The sequence below is a fragment of the Polypterus senegalus genome, chromosome 9 (assembly GCF_016835505.1).
Source record: "Polypterus senegalus isolate Bchr_013 chromosome 9, ASM1683550v1, whole genome shotgun sequence".
NCBI classification, from domain to species: Eukaryota; Metazoa; Chordata; class Cladistia; order Polypteriformes; family Polypteridae; genus Polypterus; species Polypterus senegalus.
In genome coordinates, this window is record NC_053162.1 from 116284014 (window position 1) to 116307680 (window position 23667).

Sequence of the window (23667 nt, forward strand, 5' to 3'; positions counted from 1 at the left end):
TTCATGCACAACCATTTCTAGGGTTTACAAAGAATGTTGTGAAAAGGGAAAAACATCCAGTATGCGGCAGTCCTGTGAGCGAAAATGCCTTGTTGATGCTAGAGGTCAGAGGAGAATGGGCCAACTGATTCAAGCTGATAGAAGAGCAACTTTGACTGAAATAACCACTCGTTACAACCGAGGTATGCAGCAAAGCATTTGTGAAGCCACAACACGCACAACCTTGAGGTGGATGGGCTACAACAGCAGAAGACCCCACCAGGTACCACTCATCTCCACTACAAATAGGAAAAAAAGGCTACAATTTGCACGAGCTCACCAAAATTGGACAGTTGAAGACTGGAAAAATGTTGCCTGGTCTGATGAGTCTCGATTTCTGTTGAGACATTCAAATGGTAGAGTCAGAATTTGGCGTAAACAGAATGAGAACATGGATCCATCATGCCTTGTTACCACTGTGCAGGCTGGTGGTGGTGGTGTAATGGTGTGGGGGATGTTTTCTTGGCACACTTTAGGCCCCTTAGTGCCAATTGGGCATCGTTTAAATTCCACGGGCTACCTGAGCATTGTTTCTGACCATGTCCATCACTTCATGACCACCATGTACCCATCCTCCGAAGGCTACTTCCAGCAGGATAATGCACCATGTCACAAAGCTCGAATTATTTCAAATTGGTTTCTTGAACAGGACAATGAGTTCACTGTACTAAAATGGCCCCCACAGTCACCAGATCTCAACCCAATAGAGCATCTTTGGGATGTGGTGGAACGGGAGCTTCGTGCCCTGGATGTGCATCCCACAAATCTCTATCAATATGGGCCAACATTTCTAAAGAATGCTTTCAGCACCTTGTTGAATCAATGCCATGTAGAATTAAGGCAGTTCTGAAGGCGAAAGGGAGTCAAAAACCGTATTAGTATGGTGTTCCTAATAATCCTTTAGGTGAGTGTATATTGTCTGTTTACTTTAGTTCAGTCTACTGCATATATTATTTTCATGTTGGAATTGAATTTTTAATTTAATATTGCATATTTTTGCCATTTATTGCTGTTGACTTTGTTTTGAATCATTCTTTGCCTTGCCTCTCCAGTTAAACCTATTTAAGCCTTCTAGGACCATACATTTCCTAATGAAAAAGCTGTATATATAGAAATGTTAATAGCATTGTACAGTTGACAATGCTCATTAAAATTAGTTTTAGTTCATTTTTGACCTTTATGCCAATTAGTTTTAATTAATTAAGCTTTCTCAATCGGTGTAACATTATTCTTTGCAGGCACGTGCATCCTGGTACTTTATAAATGACCTGAATTAATAATCTATGGAAAGTAATTTCTACAATAAACAATTTCTGGCTTAAAAGCTATGTGGTTTTCATGCATTTCTTTCTCAACAGGGTAGATGTGGTTATCTGCTTGAGTACAACTGTAAGAAATGATACCCTGCAGGATATAAAAGATCAACGTGTTTCTCTGAAGTGTCGGAAACAGCTAAGAGTAGAGGAACTGGAAATGGTGAGAAAGTAAAGGCTCTAGGCACTTTTCCTTTTTTCTTTGCATTGTATTCAGCATTAGTTTAAACTATCTTTTGATGGGTCCATAAAAATATTTTGTTACACTAAAATTTCTTTATAATAAATATGGGTAAATTTACATATGTCTGTATTGTGACTGTGATTCACTGTCTTACAGGGCAGTGGCAAAAGGTCAGCTCCATAGCTGCTCTGCTGCGTCTGATAAACGGTAAACCAAGGGCAAAGTAATTGGTTGTCCTCTGCGGAATCGGGCTTACTATGTAACAAGCTTGTTGCACAGTGTTTAGAACATTTAACACTGGGCTTTGACCTGCTCTTTCTCGTACTCTCCTGACCACTCTTTTCCAGACCACTTTTGCCGGTGATTTCAAGCAACTGTTCTTCTAACCTGAAGTTGGGAGCTAAAGCAGGACAATTGCCTGTGTTATGGTATGGAGTAAAATCGCTGTCAAAAATAACTGTTAATGATTTAAGTCAAATTTACATTTTCATGTCAGTTATGCTTGTGCTTCTGAAAATTACACTTACGATTCTGAAAGTTACACTTGCTTTCGAAAATTACAAGTACAATTCTCAGGTGTGACCAAACTTTCAAAAATACGTCATTGGATGCACGAGGCAATCTCTATTAAAGAAAAAACATTTGATTTTTGTTACTACGCATGTTCCACAAAGGTGGAAAAATTGAGTTATTTTTGATAGCGAACCGACTCCATATACAGGTGCCGGTCATAAAATTAGAATATCATGACAAAGTTGATTTATTTCAGTAATTCCATTCAAAAAGTGAAACTTGTATATTAGATTCATTCATTACACACAGACTGATGTATTTCAAATGTTTATTTCTTTTAATTTTGATGATTATAACTGAAAACTAATGAAAGTCCCAAATTCAGTATCTCGGAAAATTAGAATATTATGAAAAGGTTAAATATTGAAGACACCTGGTTCCACACTCTAATCAGCTAATTAACTCAAAACACCTGCAAAAGCCTTTAAATGGTCTCTCAGTCTAGTTCTGTGGGCTACACAATCATGGGGAAGACTGCTGACTTGACAGTTGTCCAAAAGACGACCATTGACACCTTGCACAAGGAGCGCAAGACACAAAAGGTCATTGCTAAAGAGGCTGTTTATTCACAGAGCTCTGTGTCCAAGCACATTAATGGAGAGGGGAAGGACAAGATGTGGTAGAAAAAAGTGTACAAGCAATAGGGATAACCGCACCCTGGAGAGGATTGTGAAACAAAACCCATTCAAAACTGTGGGGGAGATTCACAAAGAGTGGACTGCAGCTGGAGTCAGTGCTTCAAGAACCACCACGCACAGACGTATGCAAGACATGGGTTTCAACTGTCGCATTCCTTGTGTCAAGCCACTCTTGAACAAGAGACAGCGTCAGAAGCTTCTCGCCTGGGCTAAAGACAAAAGGACTGGACTGCTGCTGAGTTATGTTCTCTGATGAAAGTAAATTTTGCATTTCCTTTGGAAATCAAGGTCCCAGAGTCTGGAGGAAGAGAGGAGAGGCACAGAATCCATGTTGTTTGAGGTCCAATGTAAAGTTTCCACAGTCAGTGATGGTTTGGGGTGCCATGTCATCTGCTGGTGTTGGTCTAAGGTCAACGCAGCCGTCTACCAGGAAGTTTTAGAGCACTTCATGCTACCTGCTGCTGACAAACATTATGGAGATGCAGATTTCATTTTCCAACAGGACCTGGCACCTGCACAAAGTGCCAAAGCTTCCAGTAACTAGTTTAAGGACCATGGTATCCCTGTTCTTGATTGGCCAGCAAACTTGCCTGACCTTAACCCCATAGAAAATCTATGGGGTATTGTGAAGAGGAAGATCCAATACGCCAGACCCAACAATTCAGAAGAGCTGAAAGCCACTATCAGAGCAACATGGGCTCTCATAACACCTGAGCAGTGCCACAGGCTGATTGACTCCATGCCACGCCGCATTGCTGCAGTAATCCAGGCCAAAGGAGCCCCAGCTAAATATTGAGTGCTGTACATGCTTATACTTTTCATGTTCATACCTTTGTTGGCCCACATTTCTAAAAATCCTTTTTTGCATTGGTTTTAATTGATACTCTAATTTTCCGAGATACTGAATTTGGGACTTTCATTAGTTGCCAGTTATAATCCTCAAAATTAAAAGAAATAAACATTTGAAATACATCAGTCTGTGTGTAATGAATGAATCTAATATCCAAGTTTCAGTTTTTGAATGTAATTACTGAAATAAACCAACTTTGTTATGATATTCTGATTTTATGACCAGCACCTGTATACGCGGTAAAGCTTTGGGTGTCGGTTCAATTGGCGCCTTGGTGTTGTGTGTTCGTGGAAGTCTCGGGGACTAGAGCTTTCCTTACCAGCATTTAGTGAACATCTGTGGGCAATCAGCCCTGGCTGTGACATCATGGGGGTGCACCATTGGACCCTCTATTTACTTCATCTGCGAGTCTTAGGGAGGTCTGGGATAAATACCACAGAGATATGCAGAGAACATGACCGTTTCACGTGAACCTAAAGTTATTTGCTTCCAGCCAGTTTCTTATTTTCACTACTTGTGCAAAGCAGTTACTTATTCATGGTTAAGAGCCAGTCAAAATATACTGTATCATAAAAAGATATTAATGTGTGTAACTGCGAGTAATATTGGCCCTTTATTTGGGAAAAAAGAAATCAGTTCTTTATACCTGATTGGATACAAAGGAATTGCATTAAATTGGACCAACTTAATTTTCAAAGTTTTGCGACAAGATAGGTGCCTTTGTTAAATGGCAGTTCAGTTTTGCCCCTCTCAATGGCAGACTTGACACACTGTCATATCTAATGAGTAAGATGTAGTCTGATATTTAATGGGCACAGTAAAGTGTTAGGTGATGTTAGGCAACCCCAATTTTCACAGCTTTGTGACAAAACAGATGCCTTTGTTGTATATGTGTTGGGTACATGTGTCAAATTAGCAGGCAAAGTTGGCACATTACCATATCTAGTGAGTGGAATTAGATGTTTAATGGGCTCTGCAGAGGGTTAGATGTCATCAGTCTAAACTAGTTTTGAGAAAAGAAAGATGCCTTTGTTGAAATGCAGTTGAACTTTGGGTACATGGGTCAAGTCATATTCCCACATATCTAATGAACAGATTTCAATGTGGTGATCAACTGGCATTGTACAGGATTGTATGCCATTGACTCACTCTAAATTTCAGAGAACAGTGAATACCTTCATTAAAGTGAAGTTGAGGTTTGTTGTCCCAGTGTGATTACATGGGTCAGACTGACTGGCAAACTTGGCAATGAAGGAAATTAACTGTGATGTTTAATGGCCACTGTAAAAGGTTAAATGGCATTGGACCACCCTAGTTGTCACAGTTTTGAGAAAATGCAGATGCCTTTAAGTTGCAGTTGAATTTTGCACAAACCAATGTGGGTACCTGGCTCAAATTGACTGACAGATTTGTCACTGATGTTTAACAGATGCTGTGGAGGGTTGTGCAACATTTTAACACACTTATTTTTATAACATTGTGACAAGATTGCTTTTTTTATGTTCCAGTTAAGATTTGCCTGGCTCAAAGTGAGTTAATGGGTTTCACGGTGATACTCATTTGCCATTGTAAAGGGTTAATTGGTATCGGATTACCCTAATTATAATGACTTTGTGACAGGATGGATGTGTTTTTAAACATTTCATTTCAGTTTTTCTTTTTGCAACATGTTTACATGGGTCATACTGACTGGGAAAGATGGCAAACTTTAATCTGATGAATGAGATTTATGTGATATTGGCACAGACAAAAGAAAAGAGCTTTATGCTTCCTGGGGTAGGCTCCAGCTTCCCTGTGACTCTGCCTCTGCAAAGGATAAAGTGAGTTTAGAAATTGGTTGGTTGCATGGATAAATACACAAATAAATAAATTAAAGCATTGTCAAATGTGACACTAAATAAACAATAACATGAAATGGGCCAGGAAATATGCTTCTTGTTCCTTATTCCTTTATGTTTGTCAGTCATCTTCAAACCTGCTTAGTCCTGAACAGGATCGGGAGGTCTGCTGTAGCTTATCCCAGCCAGCATAGGATGCCACTCTATCGTTGGGTGAACACACACACACAATTTACTACAGCCAAAGCACCTAACCTGTATATCTTTGGACTATGGGAGGAAACCCCCACAGACACAAGGAAAACTTGAAAATTCTCATATTTAATGTTATGTATTTGTCATATTTCACAGTTCTTTGGTTTATTTTGCTTGCTTATTTTTGTCGGAAAATATTCCTCCATTATAGGGGCGTAACATTCTCCACACTCGGACATTTAATCTATCTCATTGCTTCCATAGCAAAATTGTGAGCGTTGTAGTTCTGCAGCTTCAGCTTCCTGGGATTCTGGCAAAAAGCTTGATGTTTTGAAATGATTCCACAGACAAAATATCTTCATTTTGAAAACTTTAGTAAAAATTCTAATTAAAACAGCTCACACAAAAATAGAGAAAAGCTTGATATTGCAAGAAAACAATATTTCTGTTTAAGGCTTATCTTGATTGTTTAAGTTCTCTCATACAGTTGAACCATTTCTAAGTGATTAGAAAACGGTATTTATATCCCATTTGCAAACTGCAAAATGGGTCTTTCAGTCCATGCTAGCTATGAGACTAATTCTAAACACACACTGACACATTGAACACACTGTATTTCAGATATAGCTAGAAAGTTCTATCTCATATTAATTTACAGGGGGTAAAAGACTATACCATATTCTAAAAGCTGTTCTTTAATAGGAGTTAAGCAAACATTATATGAATTTAACTTTACATTATCTTTTTTATATTAGTTCTTACATTTCTGGCCCCTAATTGTTTGTGCAGGAGCAGAGACAATTACTATATTTTACTTCAATAAGAGCCACCAACTATAATTTTACATTAAATATTGTTTTCAAATCATTAGCAATAAAACTTCAAACAAAAATTAAAAATTTTCTTATCTCAAACATTGGCTGTTTCTTGAAGCAGGCACAGTTTATTCACGAATCTGCCCAGTATGCTAGTTTTGGTTTGCACACAAACTCTTCTGACTGCACCTTTGGCTTCTGGCATTGTCTTCAGGACTCGATCCATTACCCAGGAAATGCTGGGAGTAGTCTCATCTACAATTAGGGCAATGTCTCCTGGTTCAAAATTTCTTCTTGGTTCTAGCCATTTTTGACGTTTTGAAGTATTGGCAGATACTCTTTAGACCATCTTTACCAAAACAAATCTGCCATGTATTGAACTTGCTTCCAGTGTACTGGTCATTTTTTAGAAAAGAATCCAGGAGGCATGCTGGGTTGTGTCTTCAGTAACAGAAAGTGATTGAATGTGAGTGCCTCCAAATCATTTGCGTCATTTGCTGTCTTTGTGAAGGCTCCGTTATTGATGATTTGATTCTACTTCACACATCACTGTTTGAAGACTTTCATCGTTGAGTGTTTTTTGGTTAAGTATTGAGTTTAGAATCTTTCTTATGCTTCTAATTTGTCTCTCCCATACTCTGTCTTGATGAGAAGCTGATGGTGGGTTGAAAATCCTTTTGATTTCTTTCTTTTTCATAGCATTGCTGATTTTTTTCTTGTTCAAGATTTTTAATTGCTTCACATGGCTCTCTTAAAGTTCATTCCATTATCAGAACATATGATTTTACCTTCTCCTCTTTTGTAAATAAATCAGTGTATGGCATTGTTGCATGAATCAGTGTCCAAGCTGTGTGTGCAATCTCAATGTGTAGAGCTCTGCTTGTTAGACAAGTAAAAACCACTCCGTAACTCTGGATCATACTACTTCCTCTTTTGGCTTGAAAGGTACCAAAATAATTTTAAATTTTTTTTTTAAGTGCAGCAGTATGTCTTTAAACTTGAGGAACAATGCCACTGCTTTCTTCAAATGTAGTCATTATGAAAAGTAAGTATTGATGGGCTCAGTAACCTCCTCTACTTTCATCATATTAACTGCACAGATCTTGATTTCTAGATCATCTTTTGAAAGTGAATTGTTCAATTGGTCTTTTTTGGCCACTCATGTTGGGCTTCAATAAGAAACTTGGGCCTTGTGACCATGTGGTGCTTTTGAGCAAGCTTTCTATGCTTAGCCCTCTGGATGCTTAATCAGCTGGATTAAGTGCTGTTACATACTTCCACTGTGAGGGTTGTGAATGATCTCTGATCTCTGAGATTCTGTTGGCAAAAAAGGTCATAAATCGAGTGTTTTCATTTGGAATGTATTTTAACACCGAGGTGCTGTCGCCTGTCGATTCTTGTAGGGATATTTAAAGCTCATCTTTAAGCATTTTGTCCATTTTGACTGCCACAACGGCTGCCGTCGGCTCCAATCTTGGAATCGCGACATGCTTCAATCATGCAAGTCTTGATATGCCCATCAAGAATGAACAATATTTTTTAACTTCTTCATTAGTTAAGAGAAGGTATGTGACAGTTCCATTTCCATCTTCACTAGCATCTGCAAAATGGTGCATATGTGCTGACTTTATTGTTCCAAACTGTGCAGGTTTGATACATCTTTTCACATTTTAGTCTGCCAGTAACTGTAAGTCATCCATCCATTTTTTTCCATTTCTGAATGCGTTTGGCTTCTACTTCTTCATCTCACCCACATTTATCTTTGCATAAGTATCTTAAGATGAGCTTTGCTGGCAGTATGGCAGGTGCTAGGAAGCCAAGGCTTAAGGGGGTCATAAACTGAGCTAACAACAGACAGAATACCACACGACTTGTAGCGGGCTTGCTTTGTAACTTTATCTGAATTTTGAAGCTGTCTGTTTTTGTGTACCACTGGATGCTCAGAGGATGTTCTGTAGGAAGCAGACTGTGGCTCAAGTCTAGTTCCCTTTGTTCAAGAGCTCCGTCTTTTTCAGGAATATACAATAGATAAATAGCAATAAAACTGCTTCGTTGTTACCCACCAACTTGGTCAGATGGAATCCTCCTCTGAGGCATAGTGCTTGAAAGTCATTTTCCAGCTTGTTCTTTAGTTGTCACCGACTTTAAGCAGTCATCTACGTAGAAATTATTGAGCTTTCTCAGGAAGTGTTTCACTGGCATCTTCAGCTGTTCTACGTAAAGCATAAGAAGCAAAATGGGTAAAGAATTAGCACCAAAAAGATTTACTGTCATTTTAAATTCTTCCAGGTCTTTGCTTAGATTACCTTCAGGCAGTGGTGGGCAGTCAGGGCCTGCAAGGCCTTCTCTGCTGGCCTAAAAATATATCTGAATCACAAACTGATGTTAATTATATTTTGTCCATGAATACTTATTAAATAATTCCAAATAGTCTGTCCGCTTCCTTTCATAGCTTTTGCGATGGTTGTGCTGCTTCCCCGCATATGATTGGTTAAATGCTTTAATGCGGAAATACATTTCAGCCATCATTTGTTGCCAGGCAGAGTCAAAGAGGCATTCACAATCTGTTCTGCAGGCCCTCTAACACAAAATAAATGTTGATTTAAACTGTTGCTTCAACCAGTTCTGCAGGCCCTCTAGCACAAAATAAATGTCGATTAAACTGTTGCTTCAACCAATCACATTTTTAGTTGGTGTCAGTAGGGCCCTCTAGAAGGCATACGGCAAAGTCACCATATTCAGACCCATTGATTGGATAGAAGCCGATATGAGGAACTCTACGAGGCCACTGAACGCACCGCAGGCGCTCTGAGGGCACGAAGAGGTCAAGCACAAGATCCTCGCGCGCACTACCGCCAAACTCCATGGCAGGATTCTGGACAGTTATTTGCCAGACACAGACCACATTTGAAGACCACGAAAAACTGATGTTTGTCACGCTCCTCGACCCCCAGAAGTTTCGGGAATACAAGAAAAATTTCCCGCATGCAGCCTTCTCCAGTTTAACACAGAGCCACGGACCACTTTTTGATCTGTCTTGGCTAAAAACAGAACTGACTGTAATGTATGCCATGGATGATTTTGCAGGAAAATCTCCCATTGATCTCCTTGACTTCCTTCATCAGAAAAATCTGAATGAGAGCATGGGGCAGCTGTACACATTGGTATGTTTGGCGGTGACCATTCCCATGTCCACTGCTTCAGTCGAGCGGACATTTTCAGCCCTAAAGTGAATTAAAACATGCCAGAAATATGACACGGCAGGTTCGACTTTCAGCATTAGCTTCGATGGGGATAGAAAGGGACTTTTTGATGGAACTGAAGCGCACGGATAATCTGTACGACAGAGTAATTGAACTGTTTTTGAGGAAACAGAGGAGGATGGATTTTGTTTACAAATAATCTGAATTTTTGGTGAGTAAAATGTTGCAAGTTTATGAGCTATTATTGATGTTTTTTAGGTGTGTCGCGGCTGTAGCTGCAGTAGAAAGGAACTTGTTCACCCCTGGCTTGTCTATTCAATAGAGGCATTTTATGTGTCTACAGAAGTTATCTATCTGCGATGCAGCGGCTCTTTATACTGTATTTCTGCATCTTAAGATGGTTTTTATAACCATAAATTAGTTTTTGAGGGGTGGGTTGATTAAGACAGAGCACTACTGAAGGCCTAGGTATGAAATGCACGGTCCGCCACTGCCTTCAGGCCACCGCAAGAAGTGTAAGAGATCAGTGTGTCTATCTGGGATCTCCTGGCTGATATTACCCTTTCCCATGACAAAGTATTTATTGTTGGTGATTTTAGCATTCACGTTTGTTGTCAATCGAAACCTTTGGTTAATGACTTTTTATCACTATTGGATTAATTTGATTTTATCCAGCATATTAATACGCCAACTCACTCTGTTGGTCACACCCTTCATCTCGTTCTTACACGTGATATTTCAGTTAATAATATTGATTTATGCAATGTTTCTTTTACTGATCACCTTTCTATAACGATGGATTTGAATATTACTGTAGATGTCCCTACTACTAATTGTGCTCCGCACTGCTCTCGCTTTTTAAATTCTTCTGTTATATCCGATTTTAAAACCATATTCTCTAGTCTTGATGTGCATGTCCAATATGATGGTATCAATGATTCTGTCTTAGAATTTAATCCTTCTTGTGAAATGGTTTTAGACTCAATTGCTCCGCTCAAGATACGCTGTAATAAGGGAAGACCTTGTCCCTGGCTAAATGAAACTACGTGATTGCTGCGCCGCGCCTGTCAAACTGCGGAATGGCGTTGGAAAAAAGATGGACTGATTGTTTCTAAACAGATTTTTACGACTTCACTATTCAACTTCCAGGTTGCAGTTAAGAAAGCTAAACATGATTTCTTCGCTGATTTAGTATCCCATCATTCTAAGAATCCTAGGGTTTTATTTAATTCAATTAATGTGGCCATTCACCCTCATTCTTTGATGGGATTAAATAGCACTGTTCTTTCATGTTAGCAGTTTCTTTCATTCTTTGTCAGTAAACTTGATAAAATCCGATGTGACATTTTTCCAACTGGCTATGAACTTCCTACTCTTAATCATTGTATTGTCTTGGAATCTTTTGATCTTGTCTCACTTTCATAGTTAAAAAGAACTATTAACACCCTTAATCCAGCTCTCAGTCCTATTGATATTGTACCACCACGCCTCGTAGTGGAAGCCTTTGATGTTTTGGGTCCACCTTTACTAGCCATTATCAATGTTTCTATTAGTGAGGGAGCTGTGCCCTCATTTTCTAAACATGGTGCAGTATGTCCCTGTCTAAAAAAGGCAGAATTAGATCCTGGAGTTTTAGCCAATTTTCGCCCGATTTCCCAATTGCCATTTCTGGCTAAAATATTAGAAAGAATTATTTATAATCAATTGGTTGATCACCTTAACTCCAATAATTTATTTGAGATCTACCAATCTGGCTTTAGGCGTTATCATGGTGTTGAGACAGCCCTCCTTAAAGTATTCAATGATATCTCTATTATTACCGACTCGGGTGGTGCTGCAGTCCTTGTCCTCCTTTGCCTGTCTAATGCCTTTGACAATATTGACCATGAGATATTGCTGTTGCGGCTTGAACATCTTGTTGTGCTGATAGGGGCGGCTCTTAACTGGTTCAGGTCATATCTAACTGGTAGACACTTTTCAGTGACTTTAAATTCCTCTTTTTGTCTACTGCTCCTCTTAAATGTGGTGTTCCTCAGGGATCCATTTTGGGTCCTATTTTGTTCTCTATATACCTTCACCCTATTGGAGCTATTTTTAGGAAATTTAACATTTCTTTTCACTGCTATGCTGCTGATACACAGGTTTATATTCCCGTCTGCAACTCTGCAATAAATCAACTGCATGGCTGTATTTCTGAACTAAGATCTTGGATGGCTAATAATTTTCTTGATCTGAATCAAAATAAAATGGAGGTATATGAAGGCTTATAGTGGGTCCATCAGCTAAAGCCCAAATTGGTCTTGGACTTCTCGGCTCTTTCTGTCTTTTTATAACCTCAAGTCCGCAGTCTTGGTGTTATCTTTGACAGTAACCTCTCTTTTGAGAAACAGGTTCATTCTGTAGTCAAGAGTTGCTTTTTCCAGCTTTGTCTATTAGGTAAGATCAAGCCTTTTTTTTTTTTATCTTCTAGGGATCTTGAGAAAGCTACTCATGCTTTTATCTTTTCTCACCTTGATTTTACTGCAACTCGCTGTATTCTGGGATAATCAAATCTCTGATATGCAGGTTACAGTTGGTCCAGAATGCTGCCGCTCGCTTTCTGGTTGGGGCAAGAAAGTCTGATTCTGTTTCTCCAATATTAGCTGCTTTACACTGGCTGCCTGTCAGTTTTCGAATTAATTTTAAAATCGTGTTGCTAGTTTTTAAATCTTTACATGGGCTTGCTCCTGCCTATTTATCTGAATTGTGTGTTTTACACCAGCCATCTAGAGTACTTAGATCTTCTGGTCAGTTGTCTCTTGCTGTCCCTCATACCAAGTGTAAAACTAATGGGGACAGGGCTTTTGAAGCTGCTGCTCTTTGCCTGTGGAACTCCTTACTTCATTACATAAAGAAGTGGTTTGCAATTGAACTGTTCAAAACAAGATTAAAGCTTCAGTTCTATTCACTTGCATTCCGTGACCTTCAGTAATACTGACGGTTTCCCCATTGTGATTATGTAACATTTACTACTTTTTATTAATTATTTTATGTTCATTTATTTTATTTCTATTTGCTATTTATGTTAATTATATGTTTTTTATTTTATTCAATTATTGTAAAGTACTTTGGCCACAGCATTCCTATGTTGTTTTAAATGTGCTATATAAATAAATTTGACATTGACATTCTTAGATTTTGCCTTAACAGGAACCACATACAATGCGCAGTCGTCACCGGCCCCAGTAAAGGCACAAGTTCCCATCTTGGTTTACCCTTCAGTTGATGTTGCCACACTGGATGTAGTTTTAGATGTTGCTCCATCCTCTTTTTTGATGTGCAGAATATCTGGGTGCTGCACATGTCTGGCATTTCTTTTTTTTTTTTCTTTTACAATTATTAAGATTCTTCTGTTTGAGACAACAAAAGCATAAACCTTTAGATTTCAAAAAAATCAATTCTGACTTTGTGACAGCTCTTTATCTACATTCAACAAGAGTATGCCGGCCGTTGCAGAATACACAAGGTTTTTTAAATGCACAGACAGAAGCAACTGTCTTTTTGACCAAGGTTTCTCGAATTCCTTTTTCAGCAGCATCGGAAATACTTGTAGTGAAAATACTTCCTGATCTCTGGCCATACTTCAGAGAAAACCTACCCTTATTGGTCTTTTCCTTTTTCTCTGTGCTACCTTGTGGAGCTTTTCCATAAACAGGATGCATCAACATCTTAGCCTGTTAATGCAGAAAAGTAGTTGCATCAGAAATATCTGCCTCTCTGTCTTTTCTTTTTTCAAGTCCATCAGCTGAGTTTTGCCACTTGTAACAAATATGGGAGCTTTGTGAGTATGGTACGGATATTTGGATTGTTGTTGACTGCGTCCCGGCTCCTTGCATTGACCATGGAGTCCATACAGTTATCAAGAAAGGTTGCATAGTTTCAGTGCCTCTCTATCATGTTGCTTTATTTGAGGCCGCTCCAGTGCTTTATCCATGTATGTATCAGCTTTGAATATTTGATTGCCATAGTAACTATCAAATTGCTTTCTGGCCTTTGCATGGCCTTGATTTGGTGGCAAACATGCACAGCCCTTAACCATTTCTTGAGGGGGACCTCTGATCCGTGATCAAAGGCTTTAATAAAGTCTTTGTAAGCCAATGGATTACCTGAAAGTAAAAGGACCTGTCTGTGTGATACTTCACAGAGGATCTTCCTTTTGTTTATCTCTTTGTTGGGCTAACATTGTAGCAATTTCAGCAATTTCTGTGACTGCTCTGTCACTTTCAGCGACTGCCCTCTGGCTTTCGGCTTGATTTTGCATGAACACGTCTATCAGATCGTGTCTGGAACGTTCCTGCCTTTCAGACTAGAGTTCAGTGAGAAGTCAAGAAAATTACACTTTTTATTGGCTAACTAAAAAGATTACAATATACAAGCTTTCGAGGCAACTCAGGACAAGACTAGAGTTCATCAAGCCTTTGTAGGATGCTGTCGAGTGTTATTTGTTCAGCTACAACTGTCGAGGGGATGATGTTGCCACAGCGCTTGACTGGAATGATGAGCCACATTTACTATCAAGAAGGCGCTTCAAATGTGAAGCTTGCAGGACTCTGGATTTTGGGCGATCTCTGTCTCCCAGTTGCATTTAAATTCTTCCCAAATCTTAGAGCTTTCTGCGAGTGCTGTTTTCTGTTTTTTTAATTGCACTTTCCTTACTTAGCATAGATATTACTCTTCCATACCGCTCTTCAGCCTGACTACACATCTCGCGAAAGGTTTCAAACAGCTGTGTTATCTCGGTGAAATTTTAGGAGCATCTTTAAGGTTTTCAATTTCAGCCATGAGATTGGAAAGCCGGTCTTGTCTTTTCTTTATGTGATCTTTAAGCATATTCTTTTGCTTTGAGTCCATGCTCAAATCACTTCCAGTAACTTAATTTGAGCTATGCTTGGACATTGACATGTTTACAGCAACGCATAAGCTGCTTCTTAGCAACAGATGCGTTACAATCGAGAAGCTCCAACAATACAGAGAAGTCAGGTTTCCTTAACTCAGGCAAAAGCACAATCGATCCCCCATAATGCCTTATATTATATCACAGTCTCTTTAAAATTCTCAAGTTCAGGTACACTGACCTTGCTTTCATTTACGATTATACAGAGATAGAAGATAAGAGCACAATACCTCGGAGTAGCTCAGTTCTTTTTCTTTTGTTGACGAGGTCTGGAATATAAGTGTCCTTTAATGGTAGTTTCCAGTTCAGTGCCTTCAGATGGGAAGTTTTCTAATGAAAAATTGGAGCTGCGTTTACCCAAAATTACCAAAGTTCTTCAGCTTCATGGGATTCTGGCAAAAAGTTTGACGCATTGATTCCTCAGACAAAATATCTTTGTTTTAAAAACATTTAGTAAAAATTCAAAGTAAAACAGTTCACACAAAAATAGAGACAAAATTGGTATTGAAAGAAAAGAAAAGTTCTGTTTAAGGCTTATATCTTGTTTGTTTGTTTAAGTTCTCTCATTTCTAAGTGGTCAGAAAACTGTATGCATATCCATTTGCAAACTGCAAAATGGGTCTTTCAGTCCATGCTAGCCATGAGACTAATTCCAAACACATACTGACACATTGAACACACTGTATTTCAGATATAGCAAGAAAGTTCTATCTCATATTAATTTACAGGGGGTAAAAGACTATGCGATATTCTAATAGCAGTTCTTCTATAGGAGTTAAGCAAACACTATATGAATTTAACTTTAATGCACCACCATTATTTTCTTAATTTCATGCTCTCACTTTTTGTTATTTGTATGTTATCATTGTTTAATTTCACTGTGTTTGTTTCAGAAATAACTCCAGCATTCTAACTTTGTAGCACATGTGTAGTAATAAAAATGGATTGTTTCTTCCACGATAGTGAATGTCTTGTCCGTCCAATGATGTATTTTTGACAGTTTGTTCACGTCTGAGAATTGTACTCATAATTTTCAGAAGCAACCATAACTTTTAGGAGCAAGCGTGATTTTTAGAAGCGTAATTTTCAGAAGCAAATACACTTTCAAAAGTGCAAGCGTAGTTGACACGTGTGAAATGTAAATTTCACTTAAATTATTAAGAGTTATTTTTGACAGTGATCTTGCTCCATAGTATCATGGTTCCTATCTTGTGTTTTTGTTGTTTCCTCAAAAAAATGATTGACTGCACAGAAAACTTTGAGAAAAACTGTGAAACTTGAATCCGCACACAAAACAACTGCCCGTGCAAATGCTTAGTGGAGCACTGACTCAGAATTCATCTACTTATATGTGATGTTACACCTGCGCTGTCGCAGAGACTGGAAATTTCACATCAGATTGTGTTTCTTTTGGTCTGATAATAAAGAGGCAGCCTGTTGCAGGGTTCCATAGACTTAGTGAAAGTGTATGCAAGGCATTAAGTATGTGTAAGCAAGGCATTGAGTATTTTTTGCATTGCGTCATTTTCCTAGTTTTCCACAGTCCAGCAGCTGTGGGGCATTTGTTGGTGAGGAAAGATTCACTGATCTTGACTCTGCTTACGATGCTGTGATCATCGTGGAGTCAATGGAGGCTGTGATAGGGGCTCTCGAAAGGCTGAACAAGGAGTCTGATTTTCTGGGCTTGCAAGTGTCCTGGATGATAACCAAGATCCAGGCCTTTAATGACCTCTTGGGCACAGCTATCAGCAGTGTGTCTGTCTGTGGAGAGTGTGTCAGCCTTCTTGAGAAGTTTACTTACTTTGGCAGTGACATTCATGTCTCTGGTGACTCTTCCTTTGAAGTCTGTAGACAGATTGGGAGAGCATGGATGAGCATTAGGTCACTGGAAAGGTGTATGTGGCGCTCCCGATATCTATGCAAAAGGACGAGGGTCCAAATTGTAGAGTCCTGGTGCTTCCTGTCTTATAGTTAAGAAACAATGGACTCTATCCACTGACCTGAGACGAAGACGGGTCTACTTCAGTACTATGTCTCTTCAAAGAATTCTTGGGTACCGCTGATTTGATTCTGTGTCTAATGAGCAGAAGGATTATCTGCGTTGTGAGGGAGCATCAGTTACGGCACTATGGCCATGTGACACAATTCACAAAGGTTGATCTTCCTCTCAGGATCCTCAGAGTGGCTGGACCAGGCCAAGGGGACACGCATGAAACACCTGGCTGCGCCAAATAGATGGTCATTTCCGGAGGGTGGAACTGGACCGCGTGTCTGCCTGGGGGGTTGCCAACTAGGATCCTGAGCTGTTTTGCCATGTGGTAGGTGCGGCAGCATGCTATACCAGTGCATGCTCCCCAACCTGACCTTATTATCTTCAGTGGCCATTTTTGGTCAAAAAACGTTTAAATGAAATTCATTAATCATGATGTTGTATAAATGTCTGTTCGGGCCAACAAAAAATATTTGTTATTCTGAACATTTAGTTAGTTTAGTAATTGATGTAATGAAATTTGACCTGTATATAGTACAGAATTTTAAATATCATTAACATAAGAAGGGGAGCCCAGTACAGTTAAAGTTCTGTAAACTGCACCCCCAGAATAGTAACTGAATTATATTTTTAATTAATATCATAAGATTGGCAAATGTCACAATATAAATTAATATCTGTGACAATGACAATAATAATTATAGATAACCTCTAGTATCTGGAATTTACTTGAAGTGTGCATGCTCAGCATAAAAAACAGTTAATATAATTTTTTCTTTTAATGCAACTGGTCAACTGTGGCCAGATAATTTAAGATTAGTTAAATTTATGCTCTTTGCAGCAAAGACAAATGCATCCAAAACCATTCATGTCAATATAACCAATTTAACACTCCTGCATCAGACAAATTACTGGCATTAATGGCACACACGTACAAATTGTAAAACTGCATAAACATTCAGTTGCCCAGCAAAATCATAACTAGTGATCATGCAGGAGAAATTAGTTAATCATGTTAGTTAGTTAATAATGAATGATTTCAGCATTCTAAGAAAAGGACTGGACTACATATTGGAGACGTCAATGAGATTATAACTGACTGTGCATCTGTCACGGTGTCATACATGTGCTGGATATTTAGAGCAACTATTCCCTAAGGGAAGCATGGAGCAAGCTGTAGTTAACATCTGAGAGTCTTATTTTCATTATCAGTGTTTTGCAATAATATCCCTATTGCCAGCTACTACCAAGGTTGCAAAAAATTCACTTACTTTTGAATTTTCATTTTTTTTCTTACATCTGTAAATTATCTTATTTCTCAAATTAGATTTATTAATGCTACCACTTTATAGCCATATTTATCCTCAATGTAATTGTGATAAGTTGCTCTGCCTTTTGAAAGCACCATAGCTAAGTGTGCTTTATCAGGAAGAAAGTTTTATCAACATGTTGGATATGAGCTCTGAAAAAAGACTGGATTTCATCATCTCAGCATTTTGCAAAAGTTAGTTTGACAATCTATAGTAGGTTATGTTGAATGGCATGACTCCATGATGACTTCTTAGGAATTTCACCTGTGCCTCATCATATACATGAGTGGGTGGCTGGGTTCAAGCATAGTAATACATCTGCCCCATGCAGCAGTTTAGTGGCCATGTTTCCTTTTTTTTTCTTGTGCTAAGTGCTTTTTTCATTTTTCTGTTTTTCTGGCAACACTCCTAATTACTCTGCAAGAGGGAAAGCCACTCTGAAGTGACTGAAACCTTGTGACGGCAGGTTTTTTAGAAGAATGCCAAAGGACTTTTCAGCCATTGCAAAAGAAGTTGGTTGTTCCAAATCTGTGGTTTCTAGAATATTGCAGCTTTATAATGACACTTAATTCTTTCAAGTCCCCCAAAAATGCTGGTCATCGAGATGACAAAATAATGCGGAGACTCTAAGTGGGGAATCGGTTCAACATTGCAGCTGGAATAGCTTGCAGGTTCAGCACTGAACAGGGTAAGGTTTTGGTCTTGGCATACAGCGTCTCACCATTTAACACTAGAATTACCAAAGCCTAAAAAGAAACTCATAGTCCTGGCACACCTTAAATCACTTCACACCTCTCCGTCGGCGTCTTTTGTGTTGTAAATGTGTCAATAAGCACGAGCAGAAAGCAGCCTGCTATCCCGTCCCCCCACCAACACAGAAAGGGCAGAAAGTTCTCTCAGTTCAAGTTGTATAGGGTAAATGATATATCGTTATTTGGAATATATGCATTTCATTTGTGTTCTGTGTTTACAACAATCTATTTAAATATTGTTGCATGTGGGGCTTCATAGCCACAGACTGGTCAGAGTGCCTATGCTGACCCTGTCCACTGTTGAAAGCACCTACAATGGTCAAATGACTGTCCGGGCTGAACCATGAACTGATGAGTCAGGTTTTCTTTTTGATTATGTGGACAGCCAGGTGTGCATGGGATCGACCTGGCAGCAGGTTGCACCATGGGAAGAAGGCTAAGCCGCTGGAGGCAATCTTCTGGGCAGTGTTCTGCTGGGAAACCTTGGGTCCTGGCGTTTATGTAGATATTACTTTGACAATTACCATTTACCTAAAAATTGTTGCAAACCACATGCACCCTTTCATGGCAATTGTATTCCCTCATGGCAGTGGCCTCTTTCTGCAGGATCATGCACCCTGCCACACTTCAAAAGTTCTTCCAGAATGGTATGATGAACATGACAAAGAGTTCAAGATGTTGATGTGGCCTCTGAATTCCACAGATTTCAGTCCAGACAAACATCTATGTGAAATGCTGGAAAAACAATTCTGATCCACATGTAAACTTTTTAAATGATCTACAGCTAAAGTCATGGTGCCCAATAACACTGGACCCCTTCAGAGGTCTTATAAATTTCATGCCTCGTAGATCAGAGCTTTTTTAATGGCATAAGGGGCTCTATGCAATATTAGACAGGTGGTTTTAATGTTGTGCCTCATCATGCTATAGATATATAGAACTTTAATTTGTCCCCATGGCTTTTTACATAAGTTCTTTAAATAAATAGATCAGTGCTTCCCAAACTCGGTCCTGGGGACCCACTGTGGCTGCAGGTTTTTGTTCCAACCAGCTTCTGTTTTTAATTGGAGTGCTGGGCTAATTAAGTGAGCTGTTATTTCCCAGATTCTGTGTTTTGGAAACAATATAGAAATTAGAAATCTAAGTTTGTTAAAAAATGTAAATGTACTAAGCAGTTATATGGGATAATGTATTTTTTTGTTTTTAACAATATTTTCATGTTGATTTTCATTCTACTTTTCTACATGTTTTAATTGTTTAATTAATCCATTATTTACTAATTAGTGGTGCTGATGCTAAAGTTATTTGCAGCCTTTCATGTTTCAGTGTTGTTTGCCTGGGTGGCTGCTCTGTTAGTTTTTAATTGTCATTATTAAGCTACAATGAAGGGGGAAAACTGCACCGAGAAAGGGCAAAATATAATGAAATCAACAAAAGAAAGTTAAGTGTTTAAATCCATAGCAATAGCAGAAATATGTCTAAATGTCTTATAAATATAAAAATCATGCTGCGGTGTCTTTCTGAATGTAGAACAAGATAAAAAAAAAAATACCAGCTAAGTAAATCAGATCAGCGTTATCAGATGTCACTGATGATGAATCTGGTTGGAACAAAAACCTGCTGCCACAGGGGGTCCACAGGATCGAGTTTGGGAAGCACTGAGATAGATTGATAAATATGCTGTATATATGCACACACAATGGTTTGAACACACACCAGAGTGACTTAAAAGGTAGAAAATTTTAAAAAGAACAAAAACTTCTGACTTGGCAATCACAGGCATCATACAGGCATATTGCTGTTGGTATAAAGGAGTGCCAGTTAGCATTTCCTGACACACACTTGCTGAATATAATTTATTGGCTGAAAGTAGTCAGTGTGTCAGAGAGAGGATGTACAGCATTGTTTATAATGGCACTAAGTTTTATTTTAATTATCATCTTTGCTACTACCTCCAGGGGTTCCAGAGTGTGTCCTATAACTAAGTTTGCCCTTTTAATTAGCATGTTAATTTTATTGGCCTCTCTTGTATTGGGTTCAGTTCACCACATCATAGAATATTGCACTGCCCATAACAGAGTTGTAGATGATGTGAAGGATGTCACTTCCCACATTAAAGGAACACAGTCCCCTAAGGAAAAAGAGCCTGCTGTGCCCTTTCTTATATAGTTGTTCTGTGCTCCAAGATCATTCCAACTTGTCTTTTATGAGGGTCACTAAGTACTTATAGGGGTGCACTATCTCTACATCCACTCCCTTAATAGTGACTGGATGCAGAAGCTCTTTGGTGCAGTGAAAGATTTTAACCAGTTCCTTGATTTTGCTGATGTTAAGGTGCACACTATTCTCTTTGCACCAAGAAAGTTCTTCACCTAACTCCTATACTCTGTCTCGCCCCCCTTACCAATACATTCCACAAGTGCAGAATCATCTGAGGATTTCTGCAAGTAAAATGACCAGGTGTTTATTTTACAGTCAGAAATGTACAGTGTGCAGAGAAACCAAGACATGACTGTTCTTTGAGGACCTCTAGTGTTGCTCACATCTGTATCAGCAATACAGTTCTTGAGTCTCTCAAACTGCGGTCTGCCCAGCAGATAGTCCATTATCCATGACACCATAGGCAGTATATTTCGTAACTTACCTTTTAACAGGGATGGCTAAATGGTATTAATTGCATTGGAGAAATAAAAAACATAATTCTCATGGTGCTGTTAGCTTTGTCCACATGAGAATAGGTCTTGTGGAGCAGATAGAAAATTGTATCTTCCACTCCAATCATTTTTTTTAGTAGGTCCAGGTGGTCTACCACAAGGTGCCTAATACAGTCCAGGACCAGTTTCTCAAAGGCTTTCATGATACGACACACAAGTGCCACTGTTCTGTAGATGAAGAGGCGCCTACCTTCTTTGTAACAGGAACAGGAATGCAGGAGGTTTCCAAAGTAGCAGGATTTTTATTAGCCTTAGAGACTGACTAAACAGGTGAGAGAATACCACAGGCCAACACAGGCTTTTACAACTCAAGGACTGACTCCATTTGGTCCTGTAGCGTGTGTATGTTCATAGTTAGTGCCCTTTGACTTCTCTGCCAGAAACACATGTCACAAAATGTAAATTTGGTGTCTTCCTGATTGAATTGTTCTTTGTTTTTCCTCTGCCTCACTGGTAGTCTTTTTTTTTTTTTTTTTGCTGTTTCTTTTTTTTCCCTTTCTCTTTCCCTCTCAGCTTCACCCTGTTGTGACAGGCAGCACAACAGCTCTCCACAGCTTTAAAACCAGTCAGCATAGTTATTAGGGCACCGTGTTTTAAATATTTAAAATGTAATTACCTTAAGTATTTCAATCATGAGTATCCAGTGGTTAATGGCTACTTATGTTGCTGTAATATTTTTATGAAGAATCATTTACATGCTGTACATTTGAAAGTGCTGGACTGCTAGTTGGGATGCATTATATGGATTTGACATATGATTTTCTAATATTGACCTTTGTTTTTTCCAAGCTTAAAGCCAATTTAACTAGTTGTAAAATATTTCACCAATTCTTTATGTGCAGATCTTGAAATCCTGCTTAGACTAAAATAATACGACATCTGCTTTATTAGACTTTCATAACCTTATTTCTCCTAAATCCCTGGAGGATTTGTATGTGACAAATGTGATAATCACCGATCATCTTACAAAGGAGATTTCTTCTTTCAAATATTTATTTTGAGTTGTACCTACAGGTAACCATATTAAAGAACTGAGGCTTTTATTCATGAGGCCACCAGGCATTTACATATTTATGCCTTAATCTACCTCCTTCATTCATTGAATTATGCCTTATGTTTAAACAAAGGTTTTGAGTGACCTGGGATTGTATGTATATTTCCAGAATGTATGCTGTGTACATTTTGCCCTAGTGGTATAAACTCTTAGGCCATTAAGTACATACATCATCATGCAAGCGTAATGTAATATGTTTCTAAATTATGCTGTATTAAGGCTTTCTGAAGACTTTCCTGTGCATAATTGAAGATTTCACTGGTACTAATTACATGTTCCTTATTAAGTTAATACACTCAGTTCATCTGAATAAAGAAGTTCCAAGACTGAACATCTCAGGAATTTCCTGGGATTATCTCATTCAGGCATACCAGGGTAACCAACAGTTGATAACACATGTACTTAAAGCTTCATCCCAGGAAACTTGACTGGGGTCTTATATTTTGTGACCACCCACTGCATTTTTTCCCTTTAAAAAGGGAAAATACTTGTTGGAATGCTTGAATGATACATTCTGTGTATTTTTTATTTTGTGTAAGTAAATAATGCTATTGATCATAAATTGAAAAACAGAAAAAAACAAATACAAAGGTGCAAATTTATAATGGTAAATATTACATTATTTTATCTGTCATCCTGACACTTGATGTTCTTTTCTTTGTTCACGTTCATTCCAACATGGGAAATTCCTGGGAATTATACTAGATTTTGACTTGCATTGTTGCTTGATTGACCTAAATGGGATTCTTGATCTGGCTTTAGTGACATATGTAAATGACCCAGGAATTAATGAATATGTTAAAGGGTGTTTTGTAACCTAAGCTTCCGTTTGTATATATGTATGTTATATATATATAGTTTATATTTCAACCTTTCTCTGTTTATTTTGTGAACAGTCTGAAGATATTCGTTTAGAACCAGAACTGTATGACTCTTGCAAGCAAGACATTGGAAAGCATTGCCAGAATGTGCCCTATGGAAATGCTCAGGTTGGTGTTTTGAAAAATTTGGATCAATTGGAACTATCATCTACATTTATAAATTTTAATGTTTGAATTACTAAATTCAGTGGTGATGTGATTTATAAAGAAAGAAATTAACGTTGTGCCATTCTGATTTTCATTTAAATTAAGCATTTTCATATCTGTATTACTTAAACTATTAACTTTAAGTGTTGTGTTTGTGTATACTTGTATAACTAACTCAAAAAAGGTAAACCTAAAGGTTAAATGGGAAATCAGAAAGGAGAGCTGTGAACGATTTTAA

General features: G+C 38.4%; 1 protein-coding gene across 1 annotated transcript in view; it reads left to right on the forward strand.

Annotated features, from left to right (window-relative positions):
- glg1a (golgi glycoprotein 1a) overlaps positions 1 to 23667 on the forward strand; it is a 247916-nt gene that overhangs the window by 180113 nt on the left and 44136 nt on the right. The window contains exons 16-17 of the mRNA XM_039762406.1: positions 1398 to 1515; positions 23298 to 23390. Coding sequence (XP_039618340.1) covers positions 1398 to 1515; positions 23298 to 23390 — 211 coding nt within the window. The remainder of the gene's footprint in view (positions 1 to 1397; positions 1516 to 23297; positions 23391 to 23667) is intronic.